At 27.6% G+C, this 16,953-nt stretch overlaps 1 protein-coding gene across 2 annotated transcripts in view; it reads left to right on the forward strand.

Moving 5' to 3' along the window:
- Window positions 1-16,953, forward strand: part of Elys (AT hook containing transcription factor 1 homolog) — an 88,186-nt gene that overhangs the window by 70,027 nt on the left and 1,206 nt on the right. Inside the window, exons 31-37 of one of the 2 annotated variants that reach the window (XM_087149870.1) lie at window positions 460-530; window positions 2,901-4,427; window positions 4,520-4,557; window positions 6,130-6,202; window positions 9,002-9,097; window positions 10,577-10,639; window positions 13,312-13,606. In XM_087149870.1, coding sequence (XP_087005996.1) covers window positions 460-530; window positions 2,901-4,427; window positions 4,520-4,557; window positions 6,130-6,202; window positions 9,002-9,097; window positions 10,577-10,639; window positions 13,312-13,606 — 2,163 coding nt within the window. Of the gene's footprint in view, window positions 1-459; window positions 531-2,900; window positions 4,428-4,519; window positions 4,558-6,129; window positions 6,203-9,001; window positions 9,098-10,574; window positions 10,640-13,311; window positions 13,607-16,953 lie in introns of both variants that reach the window. The other variant, XM_087149871.1, reaches the window with a different exon arrangement.

Genomic DNA, 16,953 nt, shown 5'->3' on the forward strand with positions numbered 1-16,953 from the left:
CTCTGTATATATATATATATATATACCCTTCCTGCAAAAAAAACTTTCAAAATAGTTACTTAGGTTTCAATATTTTTGGTTTTTTGCCTAAATTATGAAAACTTAACCTCGTGAGAGCTAGTGCAAAATGACTTTTCATATAAGCGTTTAAATCGTTCACATGTTGTGATGTGAAAAATAACTTTAAATCAAATTCATAAAACCAAGAATCATACTAATAAACATAAACTTGGCTACTACTCGAAGAAATTTTCCGAAAAAGTGTAGGAACTTGGCATATGTCTATATTTGTATTTCATTAATTTATTTTAATACAGATGATGGCATTTAATGCTGATTTCAATGCATACATTTATAAAGCCCATTACAGTGTAAATTTTTCTATTAAATAAATGAAAACTTTTGTTTTTAAACTTGAATTTATTTGTCTATCATAATTAATTTTTCTTTTTTATTTAGGAAAAACATATCTGTTCGCCCACCACTTAGAAAAGAAACATCACTTTTGGAAACTGAAGCATCAAATCAAAGTAATAAAACCTTGTGCCCGTTGAATATATTGTCCGAAGTATTTATCTCATAGATTTAGAATTTCCTTCAATACTGTTTTTTTTTTTTTTTTTTTTTTTTTTTTTGAAAAAAATATAAAAAGTTAAGTCTAAAAGTTAAGTATAAAATCTCTACAATATTTCGAATTAAACTGTATAATATATTCCCAGATCTGTCTGTATGAAGTTCTACCTTTTAGAGTTTATGGTTTCTCTAGATTGAATATAAATATTTTTTTCCTGTACCATATGTGTATAGCCTTTTTTAGAGGAAGGCAATGGGACAAAATTTATATTTCTTGAGCCGCAATGAGTTTAATTTTTATTTCAATTCATGATTAAAATTTTCCTAAGGTAATGAATACAATATAAATTTGTATTGTGTCATAAATTAACTGACTAATTTCAGCATATTATGTGTAATATTTGCTGAATTTACATGTAATATTCTTTGCCTTCTTTAATCAATTTAAAGAAGGTTAAAATCTTTCTTTGAAAAAAACTAATTTTATTACTTTTAACTGTATGTAAAATACTTATTCCCTTACGTTTTAAATGAAATCGTAAATTTTTTTGGGTTAAATATGTTTTCTTTAGGCAAAATATATTCAAGTTAAAAGTTTTAGAAAATAATTTTTATAATGGTAAAAAAAAATAATGTACTGATACTTTAATAGATTGAAATTAAAAGAATTTTGTCTATCTCAACATGTAAATAATTTGAATAGATATATCAAAGATTGAAAGGAGGATTTATTATGCTCAGATGTTTTTATAAGGTTTTCCAAGAGCTTTATTTATTTTCAAAATTTGCACTTCATTTTGTTACCACTAATAAATGTATTTTGCTCAAAAGTTGGACGATATTCCCAGATTAAACAAGTGAATTGTAAATTAGTTCAATTGTGTATGTACAGTGAAACTGCGGTTAGACAGACAGTCTTGGAACCAAAAAAATTGCCTGTTTAGGAAAGTTTTTCTTTTACGGGAAGGGTACACTAATTGCGAAGGCTGACACCATAAATTGTTTATCCCCCCTAACACCTTTCCATTTGCTTGAAATGACACATGGCAGTACCTACCTTGAAAGGCACTATGTAGTTGTATTCATTTGTCAAAAATCTGAATAAATGTTAGAATTATATGGGCATCACCATGACTAGATTTCTGTGCTTTTTTTTTTTACCCTGCTGTGTTACGTACTTGGATCAAATTTATTTGAAGAATTTTTAGTGATGATGCAAAATTGAAAACATTTAATGCTTCAATTCAACTTTCGGGCTCTCACAACTTGTGTTGCCCTCATGAAAAGGTCAAAAGATGTAGCCTGACTGAAATATTTCACATGATTAATATCAACAACTTTTCTTGACAAAAAAAGATTAATTCTAATACCTGTTAAGTCTCCTGATTTTAACAAAGACTCCTGTATTTTTCAACTATCTCCTGTTTGCCTGTATATTCTCAAATTTCTCTGTATTTGTTGGAGAAATTTTTTAAAAAAATGGCTGTAAAATATCCGCTGATAACTAAATTACTTCTCTTATTCCTCAGCAGATGGTGCTATTGTCAGTAATGTTGAGTGTTAATAGTTTAAGTAATTATAAATAATGGTTAAAAAAAATTCTTTAGATTAAGATTCATATATATGTTTTTTACTTCGCTAAATGTAATTACTTTTATACATTTCCAATTTTCGATTTCTCTTTTTGACTTAAATGATTATGCATGGTGTATTAAAACGCTTTATGCATAGCCTAAAAAATGTTGCTAGTAAAACCTCCCTTATTTTAATTCTCCAATGTTGGCAAGTATTGATTCTTTATCAGTGATAGCTTTGCAATATTTTTAGTTATGGCTAAGGTAACATATTTACATGCTGTAACAAATGGTGGAATGATGCATATTTTATTTATTTATTTTTATTATCATTTTTTCAAATTTAAAGTGAAAGTTAAAATTTAAAAGTTAAAATTTAAATTTAAAAAGAGTTGTGTCCAGTTTGAAAATAACGTTTTCAGCTTAAATGATTGTCTGCATCGTGTTATAGGAGTGCCTGTTTTGCGGAGAGGGTACATAATCGTTTATTCATTGTAGAATTATATTCCAGGAATTATGAAGAATCGTTTACTCAAGGAATTTTAAAAAAATATCTAAAAAGTCAGATTACACTGTACATTGATTTTAAAATTTTTATAGGTGGACTTAAGAGTTTAGTTTTTCAGATTTATAAAAAAACAATTTAACTTTGTTTAACCTTTGTTACATTTTAATGGGTTATTTTTGCAAATTTGTTTTTATTATGAATCTCTTTCAAAAAGTTGTGATTTATATCAGTTTTTTCTTCTATAGATATTATGTGGGAGCAGAAAGATGATACATTAAATATACAAGAAAGATCAACTTCTCTTCCTGATAAATCTCCCAATCAATCTTCCGCAACTGCTTTTCTAGCAGATAATACTATAGTTGCTGAAGACTCTGATAATGAGATATTTTATTCACCATGTTCTTCAATTTCTTCTCCTGGAAGTATCTTGTTAGATGAAAAAACTCAGAATTTAAGTTCTGCTAGTTTTGTAAGTTCAAAAAATGCTTTAGAAGAGAAAAAGCCCGAAAAGTCAAGACATACTTTTATTTTTTCAAGATCTGGATCAGATGTCACAAAAACCAGTGCTATTGATTCTGACAATGAAAATGTTAAAATGAAATTGTTCCCATCTGATATGTCCGGTAATACTTCTACTCATGCTTTAACCTCAACCTCTCTTTCAAATACCTCATCCATTCATAAAACATTTATAGCTACCAGCAATACTTCTGGTGTTATTGGTACAAAATCAAAAGAAAGTTCTTCCGAATCATTTAATTTATATGGAAGTGTAAATCCAATGCCGTTTAAATGCCCTGAAAGCTTTAAACCATCTCGCAAAACATTTATTTTCTCAAGAAGTAAACCTGAAACCAGTACTACAATTACAGACACAACTGTCAATGTTCCTCCTGAAAATAATCCCAATAATGTTTTACCCGAAAATAGTGCAATGGAAAAATCTACATCTAATGACAAAGCTGATGATTTAAATATTCAAAAATCTCGAAATACCTTTGTTTTTGCCAAGCCTAAATCTGATGACTTAGTGTCAGATGACCAAGATATTGCTTTAAAGGAGCAAAATCCCAGTGGAACATTTGTTTTTGCAAAACCTAAGTATTTATCAAACGAAGGCGATCAGCATATTGATTCCAATAAGCATAATTCCAGTAAAAGTTTTGTTTTTAGCCCACCTGATTCATCTTTAACAGTTCCTAGCTTTTCTCTCTCTAATCAAACTTTCCAGATCAATAAACCAAAGGCATCTCGCAAGACCTACGTATTTACCCGATCTAAGTCTTCTACCAGCTCTAAAGCTGACGTTACAGCAACTGATACTTTGTCTACACAAAATACTGAAATTCAACCTAAGGTGTTTGATAGTTTCCTTCAACCTGAACCACTAAACAAGCCATCTCGGAGAACATTCGTTTTCACTCGTACATCCACCAGAACTTCCACTTCAGTTACTGATTCCATTATGAGTGATACTGTTCTTAAGGATACTCTTACTGTTGAATCCAAGGATAAAAAAGCATTTCCTGCAGAGGATGGAGCAAAAATAAATAAAACATTTCTCTCTTCACAATCTTCTTCTAAGACTGGAGAATTACCTTCGGCTACCTATGGGGAGAAAAGTATAACAGTTTCAAAACCTGGCGTGCAAAGCAAATCTGAAGTTGATATGGAAATTGAAGTATTAAATCCAACCTCTAGTGGTGTTGACTTCTTGCAAGCATCTGCTGCTGAAACATACGAAGAATTTTCTAGTACCCTATCGAAAAGTAATTAAATTGTTTAATATTAAAAGTTTTTATTAGAACTTAATTTTTTTGCCAGCATTTGTTTAATACTTTTCTATTTATTTTTGTTGTAGATACTCCATACAAAAGTTCTAAAAATGAAAACGCAAAGGTAGGTAATTTTTAAATCTGAAATGAAATCAATTTTCTAGACAAAAGTTGTTAAATTGCCTTTGTTAGTTAAGTGATTAAATTTGGTGCAAGATTAGCCACTGGGATACTTTAAACGTTACCCATATGATAGTATGTATAGTTTTGAAAATTGAATTTTAAAAAAATCAATTTTACTGTTTAAAAAATTAAATAATAATTTTTTTTTCTTTAAATATATAAATTTTAGGTCTTCAGATTTATTTAAATTAACAGAATGTATTAATTTTAAAGTGGTTATCAAAAACGGATATGATTTATTTTTTGTTTGTGTCTGTTTGTAAAATATGTTCGGACAGCAAAAAATAGAATTGCTGCTGTTAATAACCAGAGGGTAAAAAAAAATTTTTTTCATCTATATACTTCTAACTGTATTGTTTGGAGACAATAAATATTGTCTATTTAAATAGTTGAATAAACTGAAAAAAAAAATAATAAACTACTCCAGAGAAAAATTTATTAAGAACCCACATTTTTTTAATTGTTTTTATATGTTCCGTGTGCAAAAAAAAAAGAAAAAAAAATTCACCCTGAATAACTTCTGATCTTATGATCAGAGTTTCATTTACTAGAACTCGATGGTTCGTAAGGTTTACCTCAAATATCCTAATTAATTAGTGGAGACGATATTTTAAGTTTTGAAATCAAATAGAAAAACGAACTTTCTCTGAATGAACATATCTTTATTCAACAAATTATGATTTCTGTATCCGCAATCTGAGAAGTGTAGTCTCAATAGTTTGGTCTGGAAGGCATTTCTGAGTTTGATCTGATCTCTTTAATGCTAATTTTATTTTTGTGTATTACGCCATATCTTGGCAAAAAATTTCACCAAATCGAAATTTTTTTTATGCAATTATAAAATTTGCTTATACAAGAATAAGTCTATGCAAAAAAAAAATAAAAAAAATAGATATTTTAATAATTTATTATTTTTTATTATTTTATTTAATAATAGTCAAAAAAAAGTTTGAATAAAACTTAAGAACTTTACAACGGGATAAGCTATACAAATTTTTACATCATTTTAGAGAATGTAATTTTATAAAGTAAAATACAAAATTTAAACATAATTACGAAGTCAAAATTCAAACTTAGGAACTATTTCACCGATTTCGTTCATATTTTGTATTTTGCTTTATGAAATCACATTCACATTTGTTTGCTGTTGTTAAATAACGAAACAATAAATAAATTTTATAATTGTCTGCAAAAAAATTTTTAGTTTGCTTAAAAAATTCCTGAAATGCAACAGCGAGATAAGCAAAGAGTAATATGTATTATCATTAAAGGGTCCAAAGTTTTGACCTCCATCTTCACCAAACTATTAGGACTATATTTCCCAAACTGTGACTATCCCTTATATTTTGAGGGTCAAAAATCCAAATTTGTTAAAGAATTTAATTGTGTGGTAATTTAATTTCAAGATTTTTTAATTTTGTCTTACAATCATCTATGTTCCAATTAATTTGCATAATGTACCATACCAATTTTCTTCATTACTTTATTTATTAAATATCCTTGTGTATTATAGATAGTGAGCAGTCCATGTGCTCCAACAGAGATGGTTTCAAATGCTCCTTCTGAAGCTCCACAAACAGAACTGAGTGAGATTTTTGATATTTTTTTATTCTTATTGGATAATAATCAGAATCAATGATAAGTGTACTGATGAAAATGTGCACTTATTATATGTAAAATTTCTATTCTTGTGACTAAAGTAAAATAGAGGTTTCTAGAGTCTTTTGTAATTTATGTAGCTTCGAAAAAGTACTAATAATGTTTGAAAAAGTACTAATAGTTGTTTGGTGAAGTGGAAACAATTGATTTGATTTGGTTGGGATTACTCTCTTCACTAATAATAAAATAATAAAAGTAAACTAAATTGATAATTTTCGAAATTTATGATTATTGGTAATTGATGTATATTGATGATTTTCACAAATTTTTGTTCAATTTCCTTTATTATTTTTTCTTTTAAAAAAGTAGCCATTTAAAAAAAAAACGTGTGTGGTGTGGTGCAATTGAACTGGATGCCTGCTCATGCCATCAAACCTCTGCTGTCATATTGATGAACTTCTTAGACATACTAGGGCCATACTTTCATATCAAAACCACGGTCTTTTATGTCTGCTTATAGTCTTCAATTGCATTACCCAGGTGGACCCTGAAATACGTTAGAGTGGCCACAAAACAATTCAGGGAATTTTATAAATCTGAAAAAAATCAGGAAATTTAACTAAAATGCTCGAAAAGTCAGAGAAAAGGAATATATTTATTGGAATATACTAAAAGGAATGTGTTAAAATATATTAAAGGAATATATTAAAAGGAATATATATATATATACTTTCACCCTAGCTGTGTTCTTTTGTCCAAATAGAAAGTGCTCTTTCTTGACTTAATTCACAAGTCCAATGACTGGGAGTTTGGCTTGTCCAAGTGTCATTAGAAACAAGGACATCACTTTGGTCATGCCTCAACTTCAAATCCAAATGTACACGCATGAAATATTGATGTTATTTCAAACGATGGAAACATATTTTCTATGCATCTTTTTTCTTAGAGAAATTAAAAGAGCATTAAAAACGTTACAAAATGATCTAAAGTGTTTTTTCAATTTTGTTGACGCATTCCTACTGATCAAAAATTTGATGTGTTTCCTTAATTAAAAAATAACATCAAATTATTTATTTATACCTTATATTTATTCAAAAGTATTTGCTTTCTATATCTATTTATCATTCATTCTTAATAATATTATCTACTATTAAGTTGTTATTTTCATTACTAATTAAAGGCTTAAAAGTAATAGTGGTCTTCTTTTATTATAAGGTAATCTTGTAATATTACTTATTTTATGCATTTCATGAAAAACATATTGAAAACGATATTAATTAAACAGTTTTGCAATTATTAGCAGTAAATAAGTTATTGATGCTTTTATAATAAGCTTTATGTAAAACTATTTTCAGACAAAATATGTAATTGAAATAATGAAGACAAAACTGTTATTATTAATCACTCAATGCTTGGAAAAATTACATTATTTTTGTAGTTAACGATTACTTTATTGTAAATGTAGTTAACAACAATTACTTTTTTTAAATTCAGTGATTGCAAACTACTTTGGAAATGTAGTCATTACTTTTAGGAGACGAATTTTGCTGGGGAACTAAATTTACACATATGTTTAAAAAGGTTTTGAATAAAAAAATTGGCTTATTTAAAACATTAAGAATCATTAAAAATATGTATTGATACTTAAATGAGTCAGTTTGTTATTCTAAACCAGGGGTCCCCAACCCTATGCCCGCGGGCACCATGGCGCCCTTCGATCGGTTTAGGTGCGCCCGTTGCTTGTGCCCGATAAAATACTTCAGTTTTCCATTTTCCCATAAAATGTTAAGCAATATTTTTTGCTTTTTCAATATGGATGATAAACACAACCAAAATAGAAATCGCCATCCCCACAGATATAAGCACAAAGCAAAATATAGCTGACCACTCGCGAATTGCATATATGAACTCATACTTTATATGTTTTGCAAGCAATTTCGTAATAATTTATTTTACTTTTTACTCAAGGATATTAATACTAATTATATTCTTATGTTAAATTAATTTTTAAAATTAAATTTTTTTGTGCATTATATGCAGTGTGTATTATTTCCTATGTCTACCAACTGTAAATTTATCTTGAAAAAATAAATGGTGCCCGCCATTCGACCAATATTCTGGTATTTGCTCTTTGGTACAAAAAGGTTGGGGACCCCTGTTCTAAACCTTTTCTTAAGAATTTATTCTTTTAATCTTCAACTTTTTATGTTTTTTCCAAATACGTAATTTAAGAAATCCTTAGAAATTTTTAGAATATGGGCAAAAGATTTTGGATATTTGTTGCACCTATAAATTGTCAATATATGAAAAATTTTGATTCAAAAATTATAAATTTTCTGCAGCGTAGTTGCAATTTTTTTCCATTTAAAATGTTTTATAAAAATATTCATATCAGTAAATTTAGATTGTATAAAACTAAGTTTAACAAAAAATAACTATAAACAGCAGAATGAGTTTTGTTGCATGATATTAGTAGGGCCTATATTATTATGTGACTGAAGTTTGATACATGACATAGTTAAGCAAAACCTCATACATAATTCTATTTCAGCTTTTTAGCCTTAATTCTTTCAATGCATCCTTATAAATGAACGTTTTTATATTAATAGAAAAAAAGGGAAATTATTTGGACTAACTGAATATTTAGCAAGACTGACTCACAACTGATTATTTATTGCACCAATAGCAGTAAAATATCCAAACTCGTTCTTCTAATAAATATTTCAGTGTTTTTTTTCCCTTAAACTTCTTTCTTAACAATTATTTTTCTCAACATTTTGTTATAGCTGAAGAGAAGAACAAGCCTTTCCTAACTTCGGCAAAGAAAGAAGCAAATGTAACACTAACCAGCAGTGCCACAAAATCAAAGAAGAAGAAGAAAGGTATATTTTTCTGTTTATACTATGTCTCCTAAGGAGAGGGAATGTTTTAACTAGGTTATTTTAAAATAGCAATGGTGCTATCCAACCTTCTACTTATTTAAACATTTTTACCCTCCAAACATATTAAGCCCTTGAGCGAAACTGTATTGAAATCTCCCTCCAGGTCTAGAAACTAGGAGCAGGGCATGTGTTTTTGTTTTTTTGGAATTCCGGGTATCTCATGACCATTAATTCACGGACTTCCACACATCAAAACTTATAATCCAACGAAATTTTCATCACAATCTAAAATTTAAAGTAAGAATTAAGTTCAAAAATTTAAATTTTGAAACCTTTGCTAAATTGCCTTAACGAGACATTTTCATACACCTGAATTTTCCGCAATTTTGATTTTTTTTTTTTTTTTTTTTTTTTTTTTTTTTTTTTGGTTTTGTCAGATTTCTATCATTTTAATATTTGAAACTATGCTCGAATCCTCTAATATCGCAATTCATATTCATGTGAATTTTATAATTATGCATCGACTTTCGCATTTAAAAGTTACTCATTGTGAATCGTATTCACACGATTTAAGAATTGCCAATCGCGATTCGTATTCAGTCGTAGAATTCAAATCAAAATCCAATATTGCAATTTGTATTTACACATTTTTGAAATCAATATAATGTTTCATTTTTAAAATCCAATGCCGTTATTCGTATTCACGGGTATCCAAAAATCGCAGCCCGATTCATATATACGTGATTCTAAAATCAAATATTGCATTTTGTATTTTTACGTTCTTGAAACGAAGGAAGTTTTTAATCAAGCAATCATATATATGTTATAATAAACATGAAAATGTCATTTGTTTCAAAAAGTTTACAGCTGAATATTTTAATGAGCTGCATTCTCATTAATTTTGTTTCAGTTTTGCATTTATAAATTATTAGTTTTAAGACGATTTTTTTAAGATTACTTTTATAAAAATTTCTATTAAATTAATAATTTATTGCAATAGTTTTTACAAATTTATAATTTTAAAAAACATTGATTATTAAAATTTTTTTCTCACATTATCAAATTAAATCTATTTTTTAAAGCAGCAAAGTAAAAAATTTTAAATTGAAAGAAATTAATTGACATAAAGATATATGAAGGTTTACTTAATTATTTTGTGAACACTTGTTTTATTAATATTTAATTAATGCATATCTTATTTTCATATTTAGCATATTTTTATTTAAATTATAGCTTTAGTAGATTTTGCTTTAATTTGGTAGTGCAATAGTTATTTATTATCTGATTTAATAAATTACACAGTATTTTAAACTGATCAACAACTTTATTTATTTTTGAGTAAGTTTTAGATATCTCTAGATATCTAAAACTTTTAGATATCTAAACCTTCTTCCTCTAGATATTTTTTTTAAACATAATTAGTGTTATTTTTTTCTGTATTATTCTCTATGCGCAATTTAATTATGCATCAAATTTCAGGTAAAATTGCAAGAAAAATAGAGTTTTCATTTGCTGAACCACATTCTCCGGCAACTCCTGAAGGTAAGTTTTAATTCAAACATTGAAAATGCACAACCTGCGAGTTCCAAAGCTTTAACAATTTTTTCATGCAGTGTCATAAAAATTTTTAAAAATAAGGAAAAACTTGAAAGAAAAAAGCAATTTAAGCTGGGTTTTATTATAAGTTACTAATCTAGTTCAGTTTTCTTAGAGTATTAGATCGTAACCATTTCATGTCGCAAGTTTTACTTACTGGAATGAGTTATGAGTTTGCATTAAAATGTAATTTCTTATGAAAAAATTCCAAAAGTGGAAAGTTAATAAAACAAAATAAAAATTTAATCTATACAAAATTATGTAATTTCAAAATTCTAATCTCAACCGTCACATTAATCTCATACAGCAGTGTTTCCCAAGTGTGGTACGCATACCCCCAGGGGTACAGGATCAGTTTAGCGGGGGTACACGTTCTTATGCAAAATATCTGGCAACAAACAATTTCAAAAATTTTTATTTAAAAACAAAGCTAGCCATGAAAATTTGCGATTACATATTTTTCTATTGCCTATTTTTTGCAGAGTTAACGGTTAATAATTAGTGGTGTCAACATTCAGTTGTGATTTTTAACTTTTGTGCAATTTTTTTATAGTAAAAAATACATTCATTTTTTTTATTAGTGGTACACAGCGTTACGAAAAATTTAGAAAGGGTGCGCGAAAGTCATAAGTTTGGGAAACACTGTCATACAGTATAAATAACTGTGATAAATTTTATTTTCTTAGTAAGAGTAAATATTAACTGAGATGAAAATTTGTAAGTTCTCCCTTTTTCTCTTTTGTGTATCTATAAATTTTTTAAAAATAATTTGCTTTGTAATCTTGTAACTGTATTTACATTAAATGTGTTTATTTATCTTAATTTTTGATTTTGTGAAAAATTTAGTTATGCATGCATAAGTCATTTATATTACTTTTAAATAGGTTCTAAATATCCCTTTCATTTTTGCAATTACAGCTTTTTGTTAATGTTCATCCCAACAAAATATTTTCTAGTTTTTTTTTTTTTAACCTATTATTCAAAATATCTCTTGAACACCATTCGTCAGTATGTAGTTGGATTTCGCAAATTTTAGTGGCAGAGTTACTGTATAAGGCATGTTGGATCTATTCTTTTAAATTTAGGGTTCTAATATAGCTTTCAGCTGCTAACAATGTGTAAATCTATGAAGTAGACTCTATTCTGTCCACCCTTTTTTTCAAGACCTAAGCTAAACATATTTTTGTTAAAAAATATGGGATAGTTTTCAACATGTGCATTAAGTAGCGTTACTTCTTTTTCTATAATTTATTACAGTACAGTGAAGAATATATTTGTACTAGTTCTGGTTAATAGTAGTAGTTATAGTTGTGTGATTACAGGTAAACTTAATTACAGGAAGAAAAAAAATTTTACTCAAATATGCTTTCTTTTTTAAAAAATTTTTCCAACTTATTGTTCGTGATTTCAAACCTAAAAGCTGTTGCTCTAAACTGTTTCAAAAGTGCAAGATTGTTCCTCCATAAAACATGCAATCTGGCCATTTTATTTTATAAACAGTTTTATGTTCCTATCAGTTTTTTTATGAAAAAAAAATATATATATTTATTTGTAACTGGCTTCTTTTTTTTTTCTTTTTTTTTTGCCAACCTTTTATCATATCTTTACTTTCAGAATACAAGTTTAGAAAACTTGTATGTAAGTAGTAATTTTTTGGAGACTGCCTGTTATGAAATAGAAAGTATTGTAATAGCTCTTTGCTTTCATGTTTAATTTTGCTAAAATCTTGGATGCCAGAATTTTTGGGAACTGTAGCAATCGATCAATTGAGATTTGTAAGCCCCTGGCAATTTTGAGATAAGCTGTTTCTTCTAGGAAGGGTCTCACATAGCTTACTACTGAATCTCTCTCGTTTATCACACTTTTTGGTTCAGTTTAAAATCGCCCTACTTTTTGTATATTTTTATATGATTCATAAAAATTTGGGAAGTTTAGGAAAGAAACCTCTATCAAATAAATTTTCATACTCAATTTATTACTTAAGCACTATTATTCACTTATTATTAAAGCATTTAAGTTGTTAGATAATGAATTATAAGTCTCATTTATAGTTGTCAGTTTAAAGAATTTTTTCCTTTAAAAAAAAGTATTCTGAACTATTTAATTTTTTTTATTGGAAATTTTCAATTTTTTTAATTAATTATGAAATATATTGTAACTTTTTCATTAAAGTAAATTAAATATTTGTTATTGTTCAAAATAATGAATTAAAAAATATAAATATAATAAAAACATTTTATTTTCTTGTCCATTAAATGTCAATTTTAAATGCAAAATATTGCAACCAATTTAAATCTTACAGTTATTTATTTTGAAATCGATTATAATTTTACACTTATTTTGAAATAGTTTTTGTATTGTATTTTATTGACTATGAAAAATCCCTGAAATACCTGCTGTCTGAAATATTTTAATTATTAAACTGTAGTTAGCGGGAAATTTATATTATTTTATAAACTCTATTGGATTTGTTTTCCTTCCTTTTCCTGTAGTTAGGTATGGTTTTTAGTGAAGTGTTCAAGCTTCATCTATTATCTTTGCAATCTCTTTAAATTTTAATATTGTGACTGCTACTTCACTCTTTTTACAAAATTTTTTTATTTATCTTGTTTTTTTAGTTTTGGAAGCTCTTTCGCAAACCCCCGAGCAGCCGAGACCTTTACCGTCCTTCATGTTCTCGCCACCTTTAACCAGAGGAAGGCTGAGACAGAAAACATTGGATGAAACAATGGGAAGCTCATTTTCCTCAGTCATATCAGAAACTTCTTTCTCAACTTCTGTAAGAAAGCCTCCCATGGACCCTATTTTGGAAGGAATAATGCAAGAAAAGACTTTACAGACAAAAACAAAAAGAAGTACTAAGAAACAAGCAGTTAAAGGCTCTTCAAGGAAAAAAACTTCTATAGTTGGAAAGTAAGTTAGTTTTTTTTTGTTTTTGTTTTTTTTGCATTCTGATTAACTTTATTCAAATATATCAATTTTTATGCTAGAAGTATAATATAGTTTAATATTTTATTTATATCATAACTTTTTATTATCATATCAATCCAAATATGAGAAAAGAAAGAAAATATTCAGGAAAAATAACATTGCTTATAATGTAAAATTTTTTTCATTCATTTGCACCTTTATAATCAGATTCCTTAACTTCTTACTTATCTACTATCAATTTTTTTGGATTAGTAACAAAAATAAAAAGATGGTCTAAATTTTACATAATTTTTAAAAAAATACACATTTTAAAATAAGTAATATTAAGGGATAAAATATTCATGATAGATTTTTTTTTGTCATTATTTAAAGCAGCATTTTGTTTAGGAAGTGATATTTTTCTTTATTAGTTAGTGTGAATTTTGTATTTAATCTTGCTATTTTCAATATGATCCAATTACAAATGATGTTGAACTGTTTTTTCCAATACATAAGAATTTACTTCTCAACAATAGGGAAGGTTTCAAACTTGGAATATCAAAAAAAGCATTTGATACGATACAATTTTGATGTTATTGAAGATAGTATTTAAAATTTAATAAATCCTTAATTATCTTTATCAGGTATTTATGTACATTTTATTTTATTCATTATTACATATTTATTCTGATTATTACCTTATTGTTTATTAAATCTATATGTAAAAGTTACATTTTATAATTTTATTAATACCAGTATACTCTCAATGTCTCAAAGCTGAAGGGGTGCTAAATTTTTTTTTAGATATAGCGAGTTTTCCAGTTCAGAACTAAATATGCTCTAAAAAGTAAAAAAACATATTCTGAAATATTATTCAAAAAACTAGAGTCATGAAATATAAGAATAACTACTATTAAATACATATGTAATGGTAGTTGACTATAAGTCTAAATACAACAATGATAATTTTATTTTTCGAAGTAAGACAAGAACAATAATGCATTAAATAGAAAAGAATTGGTTTACAATGAATTTACATTGTGATTTTTCCAAAAAAATTCATTTTCTATTTTGAAAAAAGTTCAACATGGTAAGGTTTTGAGAAGAAATCCTTCTATTTAGGAATTCAAATTAACATTACGTGGCTATATAATGCCAAGGAGAAAAATATTTTTATCGCACATTTTCGAGATATCAAGAGTCTACTGTTTAACAAGTTATCGTTAGACACTTTTTCTAAAATTTTTAATGGCATTCTTTTTTATTTCAAAGTTATTCTCATGATTTTTAGACGCATTTTTGCTGTTGTCATTTTTAAGTCATCAACATCCTTGCCCTGGTGATAATGAATGCTATAGCGTTAAGTAGATTATCATTTGTGTCATTTAAAGAGTTAACTTTACGAATCCTTTTGGTTTCTGCATCAGGGATGTGATTCTTCTGCGGATTTCCGCTTTTTTTCCCCCCCAGATTTTTCCTTTTTTTTTTCTTGCTAATTTCCGCAGATTTTTTTTTTTTTGCACAAGTTAAAATATTTTATGGGGAATTTAATTTTCCGCAGAACGAAAGTATTGAAGTCCTCATTCTTCCCTCTGAAGTTTCTCTAAAAATCATTTCCTTGGGATAAAACTGGTTGACCTTTATACAGGGAGATTTTTTTGCTTTTGTCACTCGAATTTCAGCCATTTTTTTTTTTTATCAAAAACTTGCAATTCTCTAAATGTTTCGGAGTTTTTAAAATTTTTTTTTAATAAATATTCCCTTTTTTTTAATAAATTCAGTCGTTGAAATTAAAGAATTAAATTAATTTACGATTTTCAAAAGTAAACAGAAAATTCAAACTACGTCCTAGCAGCTAACCCTTCCGCATTTTTACTTATTTTAGCTATATTCTCCGATTTTATGCACAGAAAATAAGATATTCCGTATTTTTATCCGTCTTGCCGGATAGCACGTATTTTCGTAATTCAGACGTCGCTGCTTCCTGTTTTCTGGTGTGAAAGCAAACGAAGAAAAAAAAATAGAGGAGGATTTTGAAATTTTTTATTTATTATGTCTAAACAAAAACAATACAAACCAGCCTTTTAGACATCGTAAGTCCAGACTCTGCAAATATCTCGATTCTTATTCACGCAATTTTAATATCAATAATCGATTTCCATATTTATCTGATTTAAAAGGTGCATATTTTCTTATTTACGCTATTTAAATATCGTACATTATTATTATTATTTACAAGATTTAAAAATCCAATATTGCGTTTTGTATTTATGCATTTTTAAAATCATGATTTTATTATCAACAGGGTGCATAGCGTTTGTAAAAAGTACTTAAAGGTGCTTTTCTGGGGATTTCGTTTTTAAAAGCTTTTAAAGGTGCTTTTTTCAGCTGGCGTTTTTAAAAAGTGCTTTTTTGCTGAATAGTTTTTTTTTCTTTCCTTCAGTGATATCTGGTGGATCCCATGCATTTCACGAAAAATGGGGAGTTTGCTACGCAATCATTTACGTGGACCTCATGTCGTACCCACGTTATGACTTGTGCATGCGCGCACACTTGAAACCGAAACCCGAGTGCTCCAATTCGGATAGAGAATATCAGATCCTCATGAAATGTTTTTCTTTTTAATTTATTTTAATTTTATTCTTGTTTATTTTATTTTACTTCTAACACTTTTTTTGACGTAGGGGATAAGGGTCAAGTTGAATTCACTCGGTGATGTGGGAAAGTACTGATTGTTTCGATTTACGCCCATTTCTTTTTGGGGTTTTTTTTTAACACTAAAACTGTTTATAAAAAGTTTTTGTTTTTCAATAATATCATTGATTGAATATGAATTGTTTGAGTGCTTGAAAATTTTTGTAAAGTGCTTGAAAAGTTTTTAAAAAGTGCTTATTTTTGATTCAAAGATTTGGCTACGCACCCTGATCAAACATCGATTTTCGTATTTACCTTTTTCAAAAGTTGAACGTTGCGATTCTCATTCAGGCGATTTAAATATCGTACATTGCGATTCTTTTTTACAAGAAATTAAAAAATACAATATCGCGATTTGTATTTACGCGCTTTTAAAGCCCTATGTAGCGATATCAAACATCAGTTGTAATAGCAAACATCGATTTTCGTATTTATGCGTGCTTTAAAAATTAAACATTGGGATTCGAATTCGCGCGATTTAAAAATTACGCATCGTGATTTGTATTTACTTGATCAAAAAATTTTGCATCATGATTTGTATTTTCGCATTTTTTAAATTCGATATAGAGTTTCATATTCACGTGATTTAAAAGCCTCATATCGGGATTCACATTTTCTCAATTTAAAATTATGCATGTGATTCACATTCATATATT

The sequence above is a fragment of the Parasteatoda tepidariorum genome, chromosome 8 (genome assembly GCF_982258835.1).
Source record: "Parasteatoda tepidariorum strain Cologne lab strain chromosome 8, Ptep-v5.0, whole genome shotgun sequence".
In the NCBI taxonomy this organism is placed as follows: Eukaryota; Metazoa; Arthropoda; class Arachnida; order Araneae; family Theridiidae; genus Parasteatoda; species Parasteatoda tepidariorum.